General features: G+C 41.9%; 1 protein-coding gene across 1 annotated transcript in view; it reads left to right on the top strand.

Moving 5' to 3' along the window:
• The window catches only part of dhx37 (DEAH (Asp-Glu-Ala-His) box polypeptide 37), a 42,325-nt gene that overhangs the window by 15,517 nt on the left and 5,504 nt on the right, over positions 1-21,304 (top strand). Inside the window, exons 10-23 of the mRNA XM_070887774.1 lie at positions 1,801-1,902; positions 2,111-2,225; positions 2,667-2,765; positions 3,956-4,023; positions 5,462-5,606; positions 5,913-5,989; positions 7,192-7,424; positions 10,695-10,806; positions 10,996-11,102; positions 11,282-11,470; positions 14,431-14,555; positions 15,662-15,778; positions 18,528-18,700; positions 19,910-20,024. Coding sequence (XP_070743875.1) covers positions 1,801-1,902; positions 2,111-2,225; positions 2,667-2,765; positions 3,956-4,023; positions 5,462-5,606; positions 5,913-5,989; positions 7,192-7,424; positions 10,695-10,806; positions 10,996-11,102; positions 11,282-11,470; positions 14,431-14,555; positions 15,662-15,778; positions 18,528-18,700; positions 19,910-20,024 — 1,777 coding nt within the window. The remainder of the gene's footprint in view (positions 1-1,800; positions 1,903-2,110; positions 2,226-2,666; positions 2,766-3,955; positions 4,024-5,461; positions 5,607-5,912; positions 5,990-7,191; positions 7,425-10,694; positions 10,807-10,995; positions 11,103-11,281; positions 11,471-14,430; positions 14,556-15,661; positions 15,779-18,527; positions 18,701-19,909; positions 20,025-21,304) is intronic.

The following is a 21,304-nucleotide window of genomic DNA, read 5'->3' as shown; positions in this document are numbered from 1 at the left end:
TTACACCAATTAGGGCTGTATTCCTTAGAATTTAGACGGTTAAGGAGTAATCTGTTTTCAAGATATTAAGGAGAACAGATAGATATTAAGGGGATAGATCGAAAGGGAGCAGCATGCGGCGGCGGGGGCCCGGCCTGCAAGACCATCAGCAAGCCGGGGCCATCAGAGGGAGCAGCGTGTGGCGGCACACCACTGCAGAAGGGCGACTCCTGCGAAGTCAGGTCGCTGATTGCCGTGCGGGCAGACACAGCAGGAGGGGCGAAGGAGCGGCAAGAGTTTGTGGAGGGAAGTGACCCGGGCCCAGGAGAGGCGAGAGCCCAGGGGCAGCACTGCGATATGTGTGCACGCTCGCTCTGTGCAGCAGAGCTGGTCTCCAGTCATCTTGGTTAATCCTTGCCACTGGACCAAGACCAAGCTCTGTCGAGCCCGTGTGGTAGCTGGTGTACAACGGCCAACACGCTTATTTAAAAAAAAAAAAATCCAAGCACAGGCATCTTCCACCCTCCAAGATGTAGTTTGGGACCTGGAATATTAGGTCCTTCATTGAAACACCTGTGAACTCATCCCTTTTTGGCGTGGAAGCAAGTCATCCTCGCTTCAAGGGACTGCCTATGATGATGATGAGATAGAGAGAAACCTTTTCCGCTGGTTGGGGATTCTAGAACTAGGGAGCATTGTCTAAAAATTAGAGCCTGACCTTTCAGGAGTGAAATTAGCAAACACTTCTACACAAAGGGTTGCAGAAGTTTGGAATTTTCTTCCGCAAACGGCAGTTGATGGTAGATCAATTGTTCATTTTCAATCGGAGATTGATAACTTTCTGTTAACCAAAGGTATTAAGGAATATGGGCCAAAGGTGGGTATATGGAGTTAGGTTGCAGTCCAACCATGATCTCATTGAATGGCAGAGCAGGCTCGAGGGGCTGAATGGCCTCCTCCTGATGGTCACAATTGAGTTGAGTTGGTCACAACTTATGCAAATCAAAGAACAAGAGGGAGCGCCACCATGCTGCACCATAAAATGGTGTGACGTGGTTAGTGATTACCATTCTTACTGCCCTCTCTATTGTATGTTACCATTGTCAACCATGATATGAGAGGCAGAAAGCAAATACCAGACACTTCCCTACATGGAGGGAGGTACAATTACCCTAAGATGTCCTCCCAAACCATAACAATCTTGGTAAAGAGCTGGGAGTAAATCCCTTGTTCCTCTTTGGTGTTGGAATGGTTTCTAGCTTTGCAAAAGTGGAGAGCTGAAGGTACCTCTCTCATGTAAAATCCCTCCCTCACCTTTGATAAGTGCAGCCATGTGGCAGATAAGTGCAGCCATGTGGCAGGAAAATGAGGAGTTTACTGCTGATGAAAGATAATAGATATTGTATGTTAATAATTTGGTTACAAAATTACAGAAAAGTGTTCTGCATGTGCTGACATTAGAATATATAGTTTACGTTAAACATTTATTTCTGAGTATAGTGTTGAGGGACCTTGTATGCTTCAAATAAGTTAAAATATTCAAAGGTCTAACCATTCTTACTGCCCTCTCTATTGTATGTTACCATTGTCAACCATGATGTAAGAGAGAGGCAGAAAGCAAATACCAGACACTTCCCTACATGGAGAAACTTTACCAAATAAACTACAGCAGATGGAATCTGTTCAACTCTGATTTTAATATCAGTTTTATCAACATAATAGAGCCATGTTAACTATCCAAGTGGTCACTTTGTACTTGCAATCCTTTGTCTCTGTACTTATGGAATGAGTCCTAGTAAATATTTTGCTTGTCCCCAATAGAAAGGGCATCCAATGAAGCTGATTATAATGTCTGCCACTCTGCGTGTGGAGGATTTCACAGAAAACAAGAGACTCTTTCCAACTCCTCCCCCGGTCGTTAAGGTAACCATCATATTAAAGTACAGCAGGAACTGGATATGTCACTGAGATATGTTATAAGGAAACATCTACTCTCAGATTTTATTGCACACTTGAGGGGCTTACTTCCACCTCCTCACAATCTACATTGCCATTTTGTTGTACAGAAAAAAAGCTCTTTCAGACTGAGTAGAATGGGATAATCAAATAATTCCTCTGATCATTCCTTAAGGTGGATGCTAGACAGTTTCCTGTCACTGTTCACTTTAACAAGCGGACTCCACTTGATGATTACACTGGAGAGACTTTTAGGAAAGTTGGCAAAATCCATCGGATGTTACCTCCAGGTAAGAAAATTAGCTTAATTACCCTTCTTTCCTTTCACATGTTACTGGTTCCCCATTGTATTTTAATTTCACCTTGGTGTTTGAACATGTTTTTTGCGGGGGATGCTTAGAATTCTCAGGCCATTTATATGCAAATTGTGCTCAACATGCCAACATCCAAATAAATGCATAGGTTTGCCATTTAAAACAGTTTTAAAAAAATAAAAGTTGATTTGGTCACTCGGTGTACTCATTGTCTTGGGTCATTTATAAAAATATCCAATTCTTTTTAAAATTTGCACAGGATTTAACCCTAAATGTTAAATTAAAATATCTGCTATTGTTTGGACTTTCCAAATAGGACCAAATTTATATTGGTTTATTTTAAAGTTAGATCTTGCTGCTGAAACATTTAGATGCATTCCTGTGGATTTTGATTTGTGATTATTTATTTCCCTATAGGAGGTATCTTGGTGTTTCTGACTGGGCAGGCTGAGGTGCATTCTATGTGCAGAAGGTTGAGAAAGGCCTTTCCCTACAGGCCTAACGGCACTGTAAAAGGTAACCGTTTTATACTGCAGAGCTCCATCAAACATCTGCTTTTAAATGCCATTGCATAATTTTTGTCAAATGTGTACAAATCAAATATTGGCTTGAGGTTGACTGAATGTGTTGAAGGAGCCTTTCTTCATAGCTGTTTAATTGAGATGTGTCAATGTGATCACATCTATTAGCATATTGGGCAATTTGCTCTGGGTAGCACAAAATCTAGATCTGGCGTTACTGTGACTAGATGATACCCGTTAACATGTGGAATGTCATCAGCCAAATTATATGATGCTGTCTGATGTTGGTGTGTGTCTAATTAATTACTTCCGAGCTTAAGTTTTTTTGACCAGAATGGAATATGCAGAAAGCTTTTTGTTCCTGTTGGTTTCCAGATATGGCTGGGGGGAGGAGAGAGATAACAAAATACTTAATGTGTTGGTAAAGGACATGTTCACGATTTTGCTACAAATAATAAATTAAGGAAATATTCCACAAAGTGTAAAACAGATGGGGCTGCATCTCATTGTCTAAAATGTCAGCGGTGTCTCAGTTTGCACCACTCTTACCAAATCGTGGTGCTCTTTCTGTTTAGGGGAGGCATCTGTTGTCGGTTCCAGTAGACTTTGCCAAATTCTAACCAGTAGATCTGACCATCTGCATCATAACACTAAGATTTCAATTTGTAAGGACCCCAACCTCCTTTCCTAAAATTATTCCTAAACGGTACTCCCTCTGTCAGCGGGCACTCTTCTTGATTGTACAAAATAGTACATTGTGTTGGGGAGCAGCTCGAAGATTTTGACTTTTCGTAAAGCATGTAAAGTGCTTGTGATCGTTGGCTAGGCTAGATTCTGAAATGATTACATGTAAACTCAAAAGACGATGAATGGTCACATTGGTGCTGGAATTTGTATTATGAAAACAGTTGGCTATGAAGCATTTTTTGTATATTATAGGAATTAAGTGATATGGGGATAGTGCAGGAAAGTGTTGAGGTAGAAGATCAGCCATGATCTTATTGAATGGCGGAGCAGGCTCGAGGGGCCAACTGGCCTACTCCTGCTCCTATTTCTTATGCTCTTATGAGTGGTCTGCTCCAGAGTCTAATGATGATGGAAATGGACATGAGGACTACTACAGTTGAACAATAGAGTCCCAGTCTTTTATTCATGCTATTGTTTTTTTTCCCCTTCAACTTATAGAAGCTGATGCTGCCACAGATGATTCAGTTGAAGTGATCAAGAAGTTTAAAAAGGCCAAACCTAAATCAGTATGTGTTCTTGTATTTTATTCTATACATTAAATACAGTATTATGATGTCATTCAGACTTGCAGACTCTGTATACTCCTGCGGTAACCACCAGCAAATTCAGCTCAAGATCCTGATCGCAAGGGTATGACAACAGAGGCTGCAATGTTGAAGCCGTGTCGATATTGCAGAACCAATTTGAGAAGCAAGTGCCTGAGGATTTTGGTGCTGTGGAATTTTCCCCTCCCTGTTTATTTTATGGGATGGATTCAACAGCAGCTAAAACAGAAAAAACAGTTCTGTTTTTAGACAGCAATTCATCACTGCTTTGGTTGCTCTAACTGCCCAATAAAGAGGCACAGGTTGAGCCATTAAGCTGGGCGGCCGCTCAAAAACACACATGCCCATCTTCATCAGCACTGTTTTCATTGCCTTCGGGGAGAGTTCTGCCTCCTGCAGAACGAATGATCCTCCAGAAGCAGCACAAGTACCTCATTTATCTTACTGCACTTTATGCATTCCTTTTTTTCTCTCATTTAAGTTTTCCTTTTCATGGCAAACTTGGGAGTGTTGGTCAGAGCTGGTTATAAAAAAAAAAAAAATGAGTGTCCTCGCTGGTTCTTGCCTTGTGCTGGGAGGCAAATGGACGGATCCAATCCTTTCTTCTGCACAAGATGTCCAATTTGAATGCTTGGTGAGAAAGCAGCGACACCAGTAACTAGTGCACCAAGTCAAGAATTGGTCAGCAATTTTTTTTAAGTTCTATATTCTGAACATCCAAATCAGCTTGAATTGCAAGACAAATTTCAGTCACACTTTATCCTATTATCTGCTTGAAATGTGCAGTATCAGTTCATGATTGTATCATTTTGCAATGCAAACAGTATACTATTTCACGAGTGTCCATGCTTTTTTTGTCTTTGCATACCACCAGGTACGTACCTTGGAGCCTCGCGGGGCCACATATCAAAATTTATGTTCCCAAATTTATGTTCCCAATAATTTGTATGTATCCCGAGCTGCAGCTGCTAACAGATGTTGGTACTCTGATTTAGGATTTAGCCATCAATAAGCTAACAGCTCTAAGAACAGACCACCAGGCCTTCAGTTTTGAGCAAAAAGTATAAGTGAAAAGAGAACTGTGTCTGGTTTTCGTGGACTGATGCCACCCACAGGGTGTTTTGGCACTTGCTGCTTTACCTAAAAAGTAACTCCAGTTTGTGTGTTTTGGGTGTCTCCATGCTTGTATCCAATTACTACACAAGAGAGTGTAACTTCTTTTGTAAGTTTTGGAATCATTTCCATTCCTGTGGTTGGCTACCAGGTTGTTTTATGTCCCTCTGAAAGCTTTGGCCTTCCTGGGACCTGACCGTTACACGAGGTGATTGAGGGTCTTGTGTTCTTCAGCACTGTCGCTATAATAACCTGTGCTAACTTTTGCTTTTATTTCTTTCTGCAGAATTTGCCAAAAATTAACCTTGATAATTACTCTGCAATGCCAGTGGATGAGGGTGATGAAGATCGAGAGGCAGGGATTGACGATGAGGATGAAGTTGGCTCTGATCTTGATCTGGATTTGGGGGAGGGCGATGGTTCTGAAGAAGGTATGTGTTTCATGGACTTCTCCCCCACCATCACACACTGGAAAACTTTTGCTGTTTTGTAGGGTGGAAAATTAGACGAACCCAAACTTGGATAACATCACCGTATTTATAATCAGATTAAAATACTATTTTAGTGAATGCATTGGAACATTGTATGGTTGTCATTTTGGGATTATAATTTTGGAATTGTTCAAAGGGCATAAAATTGGGATTTAAAAGCACCTGATCATATGAAGTTGTTTTTCTTAAGTAAAGTATGTGATAATTTATAAAATCAACCTTTTCATTATACATTTTTTTACTCAGTTGAGAAGTCCGATCCTTCTATTCCACTTTACGTTCTTCCACTTTACTCATTGCTGGCGGCAGAAAAACAAGCAAAGGTGAGCTTCCTCGTCCCTGATCTAAGGTTTAAATGCTGAATTACGGAGTGCTAGAAAAGCACATATATGCACAAACTTTGCAGCCATTTTGACTTATGGTATATTTGTATAGGACAGATAATGTTCATCCTGTGCAATATTAATCATGAACGTTTTGAAAACCAGTATTTGTAGAGAAACTTCAATTAAAATGCAGAATGTTAACCACTTTTTGACTAAGTTTTCAATTTAAGTTTTTTGTGGAAAAAGTAAACATAGACTGTTTGTAAATGCATACATAGATGAGATGAAATTTCACAACAATGTGGAACGCGCAATATTCTTGTTAAAATATTGAAAAGGAGAATTTTGAAGTGGAGGGAATACATATTTAAATGGGACATACTTAATGTCTGTATATGCCCCATAGAGCTTGGTTTAAAACAAGTCCAGGCAGTCATTTCCAATATTAGACTGGTTTAAGGAACCCAGGTGCTCCCCTTTATGCTGAGCATTTGGATGTATGTCACGTTTCTCTACTAGCTAGCACTGAGTTCTGTATAGTTTTATATACATTCCGACTGGGAGCGGACAGTCTATTTGTAAACCTGACTCTGTGCGGTTTTGCTGGGCTTTCTGTAAACCAACAGCAAATTTAATGAGGGCAGAAACTGTTTATAATTTTTGCTTGTTGTCTATACTCTATTGTGTAGGTTGGTGTAGATTTCAACAAGCCAGCATCATCATTTTTGAAATAAATAATAAAGATTTGAGACTGACCCAGTGATTTTCAAACTTTCCCATGGGGAGGGGGGAGGGGTGGGGGGGCGGACCCTCTGCAAGATTTGACACACATCCTGGGAAGCCCCTACCCTAATTTTTGAAAGACAGTGTCAGCTAACCAAAGGAAAGTAGGGCTTTAATTGCAGAAAGCACGTTTTATTGGTATATGACAACAGGAATAATGTGCTGCAAAGTGAATAAACACAGAATTTGCAAGACAGTAGCAAGCTAGATATTCCGAGGTGGAGAAAACTTGGAAAATTGCAGACCACTTCTGCCCAAAGATCCAGTTATGGACTCCCCAGAGTCCACTAACCACAATTGGAAAACCAGTGGATTCATCTATTTCTGTACAAAATTACATTTAATTTACAGTTTATTCAAAAAAACAAGGAAATTAGAAACCGATATTCTGAAATTGCTGATTCTCTATTATTTAGGTTTTTCGTCCACCTCCAAATGGCACGCGGTTGTGTGTGGTAGCAACCAATGTAGCTGAAACCTCTCTCACTATCCCAAACATTAAATACGTGGTGGAATGTGGAAAGGTGAAGAAACGCTTTTATGATAAAGTTACCGGAGTCTCGTCATTCAAAATCACTTGGATCTCTCAGGCTTCGGCGAATCAAAGAGCAGGTCGTGCTGGCCGCACAGACCCAGGTCACTGTTACAGGTCAGCAAGTAGACGGAACAGTAGATAATAACCATAATTGGCCAGAAAATGCAGCAAACCTGAGGACTGGGAGAATGTTGTAATACAGCAGAGGAGGACAAAGGGTTTAATTAGGAGGGGGAAAATAGAGTGAGAGGAAGCTTGCTGGGAACATAAAAACTGACTGCAAAAGCTTCTGCAGATATGTGAAGAGATAAAGATTAGTGAAGACAAACATTGGTCCCTTGCAGTCAGATTCAGGTAAATTTATAATGGGGAACAAAGAAATGGCAGACCAGTTGAACAACTACTTTGGTTCTGTCTTCACAAAGGAAGACGCAAATAACCTTCCGGAAATACTAGGGGACCGAGAGTCTAGTGAGAAGGAGGAACTGAAGGATATCCTTATAAAGCAGGAAATTGTGTTGGGGAAATTGATGGGATTGAAGGCCGATAAATCCCCGGGGCCTGATAGTCTGCATCCCAGAGTACTTAAGGAAGTGGCCATAGAAATAGTGGATGCATTGATAGACTGTTGGAAAATGATTATCAACTCTCGATCAGTTCCTATGGACTGGAGGGTAGCTAATGTAACACCACTGTTTAAAAAAGGAGAGCGAGCGAAAACGGGTAATTATAGACCGGTTAGCCTGACATCAGTAGTGGGGAAAATGTTGGAATCAATTATTAAAGATGAAATAGCAGCACGTTTGGAAAGCAGTGACAGGATCGGTCCAAGTCAGCATGGATTTATGAAAGGGAAATCATGCTTGACAAATCTTCTGGAATTTTTTGAGAATGTAACTAGTAGAGTGGACAAGGGAGAACCAGTGGATGTGGTGTATTTGGACTTTCAAAAGGCTTTTGACAAGGTCCCACACAAGAGATTGGTATGCAAAATCAAAGCACATGGTATTGGGGGTAATGTACTGACGTGGATAGAGAACTGGTTGACAGACCGAAAGCAGAGAGTCGGGATAAACGGGTCCTTTTCAGAATGGCAGGCAGTGACTAGTGGAGTGCCGCAGGGCTCAGTGCTGGGACCCCAGCTTTTTACAATATACATTAATGATTTAAATGAAGGAATTAAGTGTAATATCTCCAAGTTTGCAGATGACACTAAACTGGGTGGCGGTGTGAACTGTGAGGAGGACGCTAAAAGGCTGCAGGGTGACTTGGACAGGTTAGGTGAGTGGACAAATGCATGGCAGATGCAGTATAATGTGGATAAATGTGAGGTTATCCACTTTGGGGGAAAAAACACGCAGGCAGAGTATTATCTGGAATGGCAGCAAATTAGGAAAAGGGGAGGTGCAACGAGACCTGGGTGTCATGGTTCATCAGTCATTGAAAGTTGGCATGCAGGTACAGCAGACGGTGAAGAAGGCAAATGGTATGTTGGTCTTCATAGCTAGGAGATTTGAGTATAGGAGCAGAGAGGTCTTACTACAGTTGTACAGGGCCTTGGTGAGGCCTCACCTGGAATATTGTGTTCAGTTTTGGTCTCCGAATCTGAGGAAGGACGTTCTTGCTATTGAGGGAGTGCAGCGAAGGTTCACCAGACTGATTCCCGGGGTGGCGGGACTGACCTATGAGGAGAGACTGGATCAACTGGGCCTTTATACACTGGAGTTTAGGATGAGAGGGGATCTCATAGAAACATATAAGATTCTGACGGGACTGGACAGGTTAGATGCGGGAAGAATGTTCCCGATGATGGGGAAGTCCAGAACCAGAGGGCACAGTTTAAGGATAAGGGGTAGGCCATTTAGGACTGAGATGAGGAGAAACTTCTTCACTGAGTTGTGAACCTGTGGAATTCCCTACCACAGAGAGTTGTTGATGCCAGTTCATTGGATATATTCAAGAGGGAGTTAGATATGGCCCTTACTGCTAAAGGGATCAAGGGGTATGGAGAGAAAGCAGGAAAAGGGGTACTGAGGGAATGATCAGCCATGATCATATTGAATGGTGGTGCAGGCTCGAAGGGCCGCATGGCCTACTCCTGCACCTATTTTCTATGTTTCTATCATTAAAGCTAGACCAACACAGTGGATCAATATTCTGTCCATTCGGTCGATTTTGAGCCCTTAACTGGAGTTCTTAATCTCTCTGGGCTATGAGCAGGCGAACGGGGGTAGAGCACCTCTCCACCAGCATGCTCGGGAGGGGAAATTGTTGGAATGATCTCCCATGTGACAGTTGCATTGTTCATAATGGATCTGCATGGGCAGAGATCTTGGGAAATGGCAGTTCGAGAATGGCGTTGAACACTGGGTGAACCTATACAAGGGAGAAAAACGTGATTTCTTTTAAATGTTGTAAAAATGTTGACTAGGTTTTGTTTCAATTAACTTTTTTCTTTTTTTTATATGAACAAAGTTTTTGAGCAAATCTTGTGACTAGAACTGTCACTAACTTACTGCAGTCAATGGTGGATGCTGTATATTCACACATTTTACATAGTCTTTAGTGGCAGAAACTGAAGTGCAGAATCTGTGCTACAATCTTGCCAAGATCCATATGTTTTTGTCTTAAAATTTGAATATTGTGACCGGTCGGATCTTGGACCTGAATCTTTCCAGAACAATGAGCTTTATCTGTAATTAGTAATCTAAGTTGCAATTCATTCATCCCGAGCTCCCAGAATGGTACCACATCGCCAGGAGCACGCCCTGAGAGAGTGCTACAAAATTGTAGTCCTCAATTTCTAGCCCATTCTTCCTGGGAGTGTGGTCTTTGCTGGAAGTTCAGGAATGTGGAATCACCCCAATAGATTTATTTTAACAGTCTGTGCCTTGATGCAGTAAAGTGAATAATTACATCTAAAAAATTGCTCTTTCCTTTTAACGAATGTAGTAGAGGTTGAACCTCTCGGGTCCAGGACTCTCTGGTCCGGAAACATTCGTGGTTCAGCATCCGTGGCAGAACTGCCACTTTCCTGGGCCTATTCCTGGAGCTCACTGTTAAGCGTCCCGTGACATTCAGCATCCCACTCTGCTTCCTCATTGTGGAATGGTGGGACTTGACGGCACGGTGAAAGGGTGTCAGACTTGAGACAGACAGAGAAATGACCAATCACCAACATTTCCCGCCTCTCCTCCCTTACTCAGCGATCACCAGCACTGACCTCCCGCGGCACCGGCCAAGTCCCGAGGGTGCCGGACCAGAGAGGTTCAACCTGTATTATTGAATGCTGTGTGCAGATTCAGTGAGGAAGAGTACTATTCTGGTATGTAATATTTGACTATGTGAAGTGTGGTATTAAATGCAGTAAATGTTTGTGTGCAGGCTGTACTCCTCGGCAGTTTTTGCTGACTTTGAGAAATTCTCTACAGCTGAGATCACAAGGAGACCTGTGGATGACCTTGTTCTGCAAATGAAAGACTTGAACATTGAAAAGGTATGTTTGTGGGAGATTTGCTTTCTGAGGTTGAAGTATTTTGCTTGTTATACTGCACCCAGATCTTGTAATTGAGTTTTAGTTCAGATTGAGGACCTCTCGAGTGTTAAATAATTCAGCAAGTAAAGGGTCACCAATACTGTTATGCTCATGAAAGATGCACAATTAATTTGATTCTTTATTGGGCAGGTGATCAATTTTCCATTCCCAACACCCCCATCGACAGAGTCGCTGATAGCTGCTGAGGAGCTGCTCATTTCTCTTGGGGCTTTGGAGGAGCCACCAAAACACGGAAGGTAAGAGCGGGACTGGTCTGCTTTAATTCACCTTTTCAAGAATCTCTCACTTTAAAAAAAAAAAAAAAAATTGCCTTAAGGACATAAGAAATAGGAGCAGGAGAAGGCCATTTGGCCATTTTAAGCCAAGTGCAATTCAGTTATGAACTTATTGTAGAAGTTATTGTCTGTTCTTTCAGGTTTAAAGAATTGGAACGGGCAAAGCTGACCTGTCCTATCACACCTCTGGGTAGAGCTATGGCATCCTTTCCTGTGGCACCTCGATATGCAAAGATGCTTGCTTTAAGCAAACAGCACGACTGTATGCCGTATGCCATTATAATAGTTTCAGCTATGACTGTAAGAGAGCTGTTTGAGCAGTTTGACAGGTAAAGTTCCTATTCATGTTTAATATCACAGCACAGTGGAAGTTTAATTATCTGCCCTCTGATTATCAATCTGCTTTATTATCTGTGGGAATTTTCATGGAGAATGGGAGACTAGTGGGAATTCCAGCATTTATGTTTTATTTCCGAGCAAGATCCTCAAGGCAGCAGTAGCCACTGTCGCTGCGACAGTTGCACCTGCCCACCGTTTCAGCCACTAGACCCGAGACAGTTCCAGGACAACTGACAGGCAAATACTCCCCAACGCTGAACAGTGACCTCCACCTACAGTGTGAGCACTAAACACAGTGTCCACTGACCTCCAGCCTCTAGAACACTGATCTGAGTGAGACTACAGACTTAAAAAATCAATACAGTGATGTCTGTTTTAAACCTACTCTGTTGAGAAATAGGTTTAAACAGGCAGCCTCTGAATTGATTTTAAAATGAGCAACTCTGCTGAGATTGTTGCAGTGATGACTTGAAGTTAACATGTACTGCTTTTAGTGCTCACCTCTGTCGGTGAGGGGGTTGTCTATGGGGATTTGTATATCCGCAGATGGGCTGTTTCAGTGCCAGCTGATCCTGAGAATTTAAGGTGGTGGGTGAGGAAAGGCAGAGAAAACAGCATTGCATGGTAATTTGGGAGTTCACAATAATCTGCTGGGTGCCTTCCATTATGGCAGATAGTCAAGATTCCACGCTACTGTACGTTTAAGTATCCTTAACAATTGTTACTCAGTGTGCTAATAGTTTCTTTAACTTGTTAATTCCATACTATTTTTGTGAATCATAGAAATTTACAGCACGGAGGGAGGCCATTATGGCCCATCGTGTCTGCGCCGGCCGACAAAGAGCGATCCAGCCTAATCCCACTTTCCAGCTCTTGGTCCGTAGCCCTGTAGGTTACAGCACTGCAAGTGCACATCCAAGTACTTTTAAAGGGCCCAAGTTTCCACACGCACCTAGAATGGCGCAGTCCCGACCTGGACGCCCGTTTTTCGTGCCACAAAGTGCGCCTAAAAAAATCCTCGGTATTCTCCACCTTGCTGCAGGTCCTCTGGCCCTCGGCGCAGCGCAGCACGAGCTGTGGGGGGGCGGAGCATGGTCCCTGCGCTGAAAACAGTGCCGGGACCTCTGCACATGCGCGCTACAGTGGACACGCAAGTGCAGTAGCTCCAGGTGCCCGAAACTGTGTGGGAGGGGCCCGAAGCACGCAGCCCCTAGCCCTGGCACGTAGCCCCTAGCCCTGGCTGAATGGCCTCACTGGGGCTGAGTGCATAAGGCTCCTCCCACAGCCAGCTCCTGCTTCCTCCCGACCCGGCTCAACTCCCGCTCCTCCCTCCTTCCCCGCCCCGACCCGACTCCCGCCCCCCGACTGGACCCGACCCGACCCGCGCTCCTGCTCCCGCCCCCCGACTGGACCCGACTCGACTCCCGCTCCCCTCCCTGCCCCCGGACTAGATCCGACCTGACCTCCCCCTCCCTCCCTCCCCCCCCCCTCTCTCTCTCTCCCTCCCTCCCCCCCCCCCTCTCTCTCTCCCTCCCTTCTCCCCCCCCCCTCTCCCCGACCCGACCCAACGCCACCTACCTGTAAATCTGGTGCTGGGGACGGGCCCTGCCCGAAGTCTCGGGCCGGCCCGTTCAGCCTTCGGTCCCGAAAGGCCTGCCTGAAGCACTTTCACACAGGTAGGAAGATGGTTTATTTAATCTTTTCTTTGCTTATAAATGTTTATAAGCAAATATTATTGTGTAATATTTGTATAAGTATAAATAAGGATTTATTATAGAATTTAATAACTTCCCTCCCCCTCCCCCTCCTCCCCCCCCCCCCCCCCCCCACCTCGTTCTGGACGCCTAATTTGTAACCTGCGCCTGATTTTTTAATGTGTAGAACAGGTTTTTTCAGTTCTACAAAAATCTTCACTTGCTCCATTCTAAGTTAGTTTGGAGTACGTTTTCACTGTGGAAACTTTGAAATCAGGTGTCAGTGGCCGGACACGCCCCCTTTTGAAGAAAAAATTCTGTTCCAAAGTGGAACTGTTGTACGTGACTAGAACTGCAGAAAAAAAAATGTGGAGAATTGCGATTTCTAAGATAGTCCGTTCTCCCACCAGTTGCTCCTTAAAAATCAGGCGCAAATCATGTGGAAATTTGGGCCCAAAATGTGGTGAGGGTTTCTGCCTCGGCCACATTTTCAGGTAGTGAGTTCCAGACCCTCACCACCCTATGGGTGAAAACATTTCCCCTCAAATCCCCTCTAAACCTCCTACCAATTACTTTAAATCTATGTCCCCTGGTTGTTGACCCCTCTGCTAAGGGAAATCGGTCCTTCCTATCAACTCTATCTAGGCCCCTCATAATTTTATACTCCTCAATCAAGTCTCCCCTCAGCCTCCTCTGTTCCAAAGAAAATAAACCCAGCCTATCCAATCTTTCCTCATAGCTAAAATTCTCCAGTCCAGGCAACATCCTCGTAACTTGGCTCTAGGTTGTTTTGGAATGCACTATGCCTGTAATCACAACTCTGAGTCGATTATAATTGTACTTTAATGCTGGTTTTGATGTTCTACAGTATTTTTGAAAGCACACTGGTTGATCCTATGAATAGACCTAAATAAAATTGAAATATTAATGCTGATTGTTGAAGTATTTAGTTTAACATTTGTTTGCATAATGCTATTTAAATAATGTCATAGAAAATGTATAATCAGACTTAGAAATTGTGAAGCATATTCCTTAGACAAGATACTGGAATCCGTTGCTGCTTATGGAACCACAAGTTCCCATTTAACTTAACAATAAAGTCTATAATTTTCAGCTAAAGGTTTAAATGTTTCTTTCTCTTACTAGGTGCTGAAAGAATCAAATAACATTGTATAATGATCCAGCTTTTTGTGTTGCATGGTATGTTGCCTTTTTAAAAGAGGTTTTGTGTAATATTTTTGACTTGTTGTTTGCAGACCAGCCATCAGTGATGAGGAGACAGAAAAACTGAAAAGGAAAAAGGCCAAAATCTCTCAAATGCGGTGGATTTGGGCTGGGCTGGGTCCATCTCTTAAACTTGGAGACGTCATGGTCATGCTTGGTACTAAGAATTATTTAAATCTCTGACTTGCGGTGTTGTGTCAGACTCTCGTGCAGTGTGACTTGAGTTCATCCCTGTTCCAAGTGATGTTTGTGCTAGGCTCCCATTTTGTGCAAGGCCAATAGAGGGATGACTACCCAAGAGTAGAGACCTCAACCAAAGGAATGGAAGGGATACCTGCAGACTGTGGAGTAGCTGTTTAACTTCAGAGATGTGCACAAGCTAGGGTCATTAATGAGTCTCAATGGGGGGTAATTTTGTGGGCCTTAAAGGGGGAAAATATGGGTCAAGGAATTTAACATCATATTCATAATGCTGTTTGCAGTATTGCCTTTCTTTCTCCCCTCCCACCTGTTTTAGTGGGTACATTTACCCCTCAACCTTACGATCTTACCTTCCAACTCTGGCCTCTTGTGCATACCAGAATCCCTTTGCCCCACCATTGGCAGCCGTGGCTTCAGCCGGGGCTCAGGAATTCCCTCCCTAAACTCCTCTGCTTCTTCACTTCTCTCTCCTTTGAGACCTGCCTTTAAAACCTAGCTCTTTGACCGAGCTTTTAGCCACCCATCCTAATATCTACTACTTTGGACTGATGTCGATTGTTGTCCAATTTTGCTTTTGTGAAGCGCATTTGGACATTTTTCCAGGTTAAAGGCACTATGTAAATGGTAAGCCAGCGAACACTTTCTGTCCAGGCTGGTGTATGTAAAAAGGATCAATAGTTTGTTGGATAAGAGATAAAAGCACCGATATCTAGACAGCTAACCTAGCCATCTGCAGGAAAGGAGGGACATGGGAATAGTTGGGAAAATGTTAGCTGTATTACTTTTTAGGACAACTGTATTGAACTAATGTTCAGGATGGAAAGGGTTACAACCAAAGCAAAGTGGCTTAATTTCTCATCGTTTTAAGAATGCTTCCAAACATCCAGAACCAAGTAGTGATTGATTAGAAATTCTAGGATAAATATTGTATATGAAATGGTGAAAGTGGTGATAGTATTATGACACAATCTTAGACATGGTGAAAGCCTACAGTTTCTAATGCATATTATCCATTAGTGGTTAAGTAATTACCTGCATTTCTGCACATTGCTGACCATTCAGGTGCTGTTGGTGCGAGTGAGTATGGAGGATGCACCCCTCGCTTCTGTACGGAAAATGGACTTCGACAAAAGGCAATGGTTGAAATCAGACGTTTGAGAGGACAGCTAACTAACGTTGGTAAGAGTTGAAGACGACAATTGGACCAAACTATAATTTTAAGCATTAGAAGAATATTTTAAAATATAATACAAAATGGAATTGGAGCTACCAATTGTGGCATGGCTTGGTAATTGATTGGGAGGTAGGTGACCGAAAGTAGGGATAAAAGTAATGTACTCTGAACATAAGAACATGAGAAATAGGAGCAGGAATAGGTCATACAGCCCCTCGATCCTGCTCCACCATTCAATAAGATCATGACTGATCTTCGACCTCGATTGGTGGGATGTGACAAGTGGTGTTCCCCATGAATCTGTACTGAGGCCTCAGCTTTTCACCATATTTATCAATAACCTGGGTGAAGGAATAGAGAGTTGTGTATCCAAGTTTTCAGATGATTCTAAGTTAGGAGTAACTAATTTACAATGGGACATAAACAGATTAAGTGATCTAACTGAGATATTTAAAATGATAAAAGGATTCGATAGAGTAGGTACAGAGAAACTATTTGCTTTAGGGCGGAAACCAGAACAAGGGGCACGGTCTTAAAATTAGAGTTCGTCCTTTCAAAAGTGAAAGCAGGAGGCTTTTTTTTCTCGTACAAAGGGTAGTAGAAATCTGGAATTCACATCCCCCAAAAGACTAGATGCTGGGTCAATTTGAAATTTTCCACATATTCTATAGCTCCACCATCCATGTGAATTCCAGAATTCCAGATTTCCACTACCCTTTGAGAAAAAAATGCTTCCTGCTTTCACTTTTGAAAGGACTAGCTCTAATTTTAAGACCGTGCCCCTTGTTCTAGTTTCCGCCCCAGAACAAATAGTTTCTCTGTACCTACTCTATTGAATCTTTTTATCATTTTAAATATCTCAATTAGATCACTTAATCTGTTTATGTCCCATTGTAACTTACAGTTACTCCTAACTTAGAATCATCTGAAAACTTGGATTAACACATTTTTATTGGGTAAGGTTATTGAGGGATATGGATCAAAGTCAGGTAAATGGAGTTGAGGTACAGATCATCCATGATCGAATTAAATGGCAGGATGGGCTCGAGGGGCTGAATGGCCTACTCCTGTTCCTATGTTCATCCAGGGCCCCCCACTCTTCAGTATTCAAAGGTGCCTGCAGAACATGTGTGTGTATAGAGTCACGTCTGTTTGGAATGGCCCCATGCTTGAATAACCTGCCAATAATCACCTTAGTTCATGTGAAAAATGACCATTTAACATAGTACATGAACTCTGTTACTGCGTGTAGAGCTACACCGCAGTAGTTGAGGGGTCAAGAACGGGGGGGGGCCAGAAATACAAGATTAATTGTAACATTTAGAACTGGTGGCAGGAGAAACTTCTTCACAGAAAATTGTGAGGCTGTGGACTAGTAGTTGAGGCAGAAAGTATGTTAACATTCAAGATTAGATTGAATCGGTGCATGAAGGAAAAGGGGTTGAAAAAGGTATGGGAACAGGGTGAGTAAATGTGATTCAAACTATTTGTTCGGTGGAGGGTATATACCATCACTGACTGGTTGGGCCAAATGGCCTGTTTCTGTGTTGTAACCTGTATTTCTATCCCCAAATAAACGTGATTGACTTGGCTGACTTCAATAGCCACTTGAGATAATGCATGACGTTCCACATGTTGTATAGCTCCAACATCCATGTTATGTATAAAACTCAAAATCCTTTTAGTCCTCTTTACAGCTCTGTCTATTTGCAATACTGTCTTTAAAGATTTGCATATCTCCACTCCAAGGACACTCTTCCTCCACACCACTGAAAATGTTACCATTTAGAGTATAATTCCATTCTCTGCTTATTCTCCTGTTAACTGCTCCCAACATTAAACTACTTGTAAAATACATTTGTCGTACACTCCCCTAACTTGCCTATATCCTGCACTCTTCCCCACAGTTTGCCAGTATTAGTAGCAAAGTAATAAACCTTGCATTTAAGTTGCACATAATGCAGTAGTCTTTTTCTATGTCACAAAATATGTAATAGAAAATATATGGTTTCTTTGCTGAGGGAGCATTAAACCATTCCTTGGCTGAAACCCTTATCCACGTCTTTTGTTACCTCTAGACTTGACTATTCCAATGCACTCCTGGCCGACCTCCCATGTTCTATCCTCCGTAAACTTGAGGTCATCCAAAACTTGGCTGCCATGTCCTAACTCGCACCGAGTCCCGTTCATCAATTACCCCTGTGCTCGCTGACCAAATTGGCTTCTGGTTAAGCAATGCCTTGATTTTAAAATTCTCATTTTTTTTTTTCAAATCCCTCCATGGTATGCCCCTCTCTACCTCTTTAACCTCCAGCCCCACAACCCTCCGAGATAGCCGCACTCTTCTAATATAGCCTCTTGGGCGTCCCCGATTTTAATCGCTCCACCATTGGTGGCCGTGCCTTCAGCTGCCAAGACCCTAAGCTCTGGAATTCCCTCCGTGCCTCTCTACTTTCCCTTTCCTCCTTTTAAAATGCTCCTTAAAACCTGCCCCTTTGACCAATCTGTCCTAATATCACCTTATGTGGCTCGATGTCACATTTTGTTTTGTAATGCTCCTGTGTAGTGCCTTGGGACGTTTTTACTATGTTCTAGGCACTACATAAATACACGGTGGTGGTGTTGTAAATTAAGAGCTTGCCTTATGTAAAGTGCACAATGTAATTATTGTATAAATGTTTATTGGAATATCTCTGAATAATTTAAATTTGGTTGTTTTCTGAATGGTTGTTGCCTCTTCCTGCTCTTCTACAGTGAATGCTGTCTTCCCAGAAGCTGGCTTGTTTGTTGATCCCAAGATGAAACCGCCAACAGTAACTCAGGTCACGTATTTAAGACAGATTGTCATGGCTGGTCTTGGGGACCACATTGCCAGGAAAGTCCAGTCAGAAGAGGTGCTAGATGAAAAATGGAGACATGCTTATAAGGTGAAGTGAACTGAACCTGGGAACTTAGATTTGATATTTGAGTAGTGAGGCTTTCCAATCAGTGTATTGAAATGTGAATGAATGATTGGGTATGAAGGATTAGCAAGGGGCTATCACAATCGGGAACTCTTGAATGTCACTTGTTTCAATGGTAGAGGAGCAGATTTTGCTCTTTATTAAAATTTTAAAAGAAAAACTCTTTGGCCATGATACCTTTCACATTGAGTAATTTGGCAGATGTTTTACTGTACTGTGACTTCAGGTCTTTGGATTAGATTGAAGAATTTTCTTTTGAAGACATGTTTTGTTTCGTTGCATTAAAGGAAAGTATTTTTTCAAAAGTTCTCCCACTTTAAAGAAGAAAATGATACTTTCACCTTAAATGTCCTCAGTATTCTTTTATAAAGGTCACTTTCTTGCCATGGAGATTCTAAAGTAGATTCTCCCTTGTTGCTAAGTTACTCAGTAATGCCAACAACTTGCATTTATATACTCAGGTGACATTGGCTACATCACTGATTTTGGGGGATGTAACTTCAAGCCATCAGAGAATTTCCCAGCCCATAGAAACCGCACTGCAGGATTGTAAAACTCATTATTCCGCCAATAACTGAGTTTTTCAGGGTTTGGCAGATCTAGAGCAGCTCTCTGGCAACATAGAAACATAGAAAATAGGTGCAAGAGTAGGCCATTCGGCCCTTCGAGCCTGCACCACCATTCAATATGATCATGGCTGATCATGCAACTTCAGTACCCCATCCCTGCTTTCTCTCCATACCCCTTGATCCCTTTAGTCATAAGGGCCACATTTAACTCCCTTTTGAATATATCTAACAAACTGGCCTCGACAACTTTCTGTGGTGGATAATTCCACAGGTTCACAATTCTCTGAGTGAAGAAGTTTCTCCTCATCTCGGTCCTAAATGGCTTACCCCTTATCCATAAACTGTGACCCCTGGTTCTGGACTTCCCCAACATCGGGAACATTCTTCCTGCATCTAACCTGTCCAATCCCATCAGAAATTTGAAGAGACGTCTTCCTTTGCTTGTATTGGAGGCATTCAGGGACAGATGGATGTAATTAATGTCATGGCTTGGTTTAGCAGCAAGGGAAAGACCCTATTCACAGGTCTCCAGGTAAAAGTAATGTTAAAACTGGCCTACTGTTTAGTTTTTAGAATATCAACTTTTATCTGTTGTGCTCCACAGACCCCTCTCATGGATGAGCCAGTGTTTATCCATCCAAACTCCGTGCTGTTCAAACATCTTCCTGAGTTTGTGGTCTATCAAGAAATAGTGGAGACTTCCAAGATGTACATGAAAGGTACGAAGGAACCACCTCTCTCCAAATTAACTTACAAACTTTGCAGTCGTTTAAACCAATAACATCACAAAGATTTTACTAATTCATAAATAAAAAGCACTGCCATTAACGTTGAGGTATTGAAGCATGTTTTATATCCCTTGCATGTGGCCACTTTTTCCTTTAAGTTTGCAGCACTTGTCATTTTGTGACCAGGATAATGAGTTATAAAGGAGCTGCACTCTATGACCAGATGCTATGGCTTTCTTTTTTTTTTAATTCAGAAATGGACTGACTTCCAACTGAAATCCTCTGGCTTCCAAATGTTGACTGTATATTTATAAACAAATTTAAAGCTTCAAATTTAAATTTTGCAACTGCAGTTTGATTATCTCTTGTATTTCACATCAGTTATCACCAAATGACACAGTTTTAAATGCAACTAGCCCTGTTAACCCACTTGGGCCTTTAAGCAACTTTTTTAAAAAAAATAACTTTATTTTGCATCCATGAAGAAGGGAGTATTATCTGCACCTGAAATATTACCACATTAAACCAGGTTGATTCAGCTCCGCAGCTATAAAGATTCCCAATCAACTGGCATAAATAAGAATTTAAACAAGTATTCTGGATCTGTTGCGAAATCTTTCCTTTTGCCATACTGTTTTGTAAATGTGTGTGTTTTAAAATTCATTTAATGTCAATCTCACCGAAAATCACTTCTTTCCTAATTGCTGTGTTTTACTGCTATACTATATCTGCAATCAGGAGCTTGAAGTATTGCAAAATACTTTTAATGTGGAGCATCCCTAAATACACATCAATTATATGGGGAAATGTAGTTTTTGACATAATTTGGGGCCTTGTTTGATGACTGAACCTTCAGCAGTGTCTGGGAAGTCTCATTCGCACTTCTCCAAAAGAGTCAGACTGCAATTATATATGTAGGTGACTACAACAGACATTTTCCCCAGGAAATACGTTAATATTGAAAGTACTTTAGTTACAGCAGCACACTTGGTAAATTCTCTTAAAGAACATGGCAATGTATAAACTCCTTTCAGGTGGGATATAATACTGAACACAACGCTTAATGAAATTCTAGTATAGTTATCCTCAGCATATGTTTGTAAATATGAACATTATAACATGATGAGTGATTTTCATATATAGTAGTTGAATATTTTTTAATACCATGCTTCTGGAAGATTGCAATGAAGCAATAAGGATTTCTTTCTTTCTCTTTCTCTCGTCTATCACAGAGATGTTATCTGCAAGGAGTGTAACTTTTTATCTAGTTT

Source organism: Pristiophorus japonicus, chromosome 8 (genome assembly GCF_044704955.1).
Source record: "Pristiophorus japonicus isolate sPriJap1 chromosome 8, sPriJap1.hap1, whole genome shotgun sequence".
NCBI lineage: Eukaryota > Metazoa > Chordata > Chondrichthyes > Pristiophoridae > Pristiophorus > Pristiophorus japonicus.
This window is presented reverse-complemented; position numbering and strand designations above follow the sequence as displayed.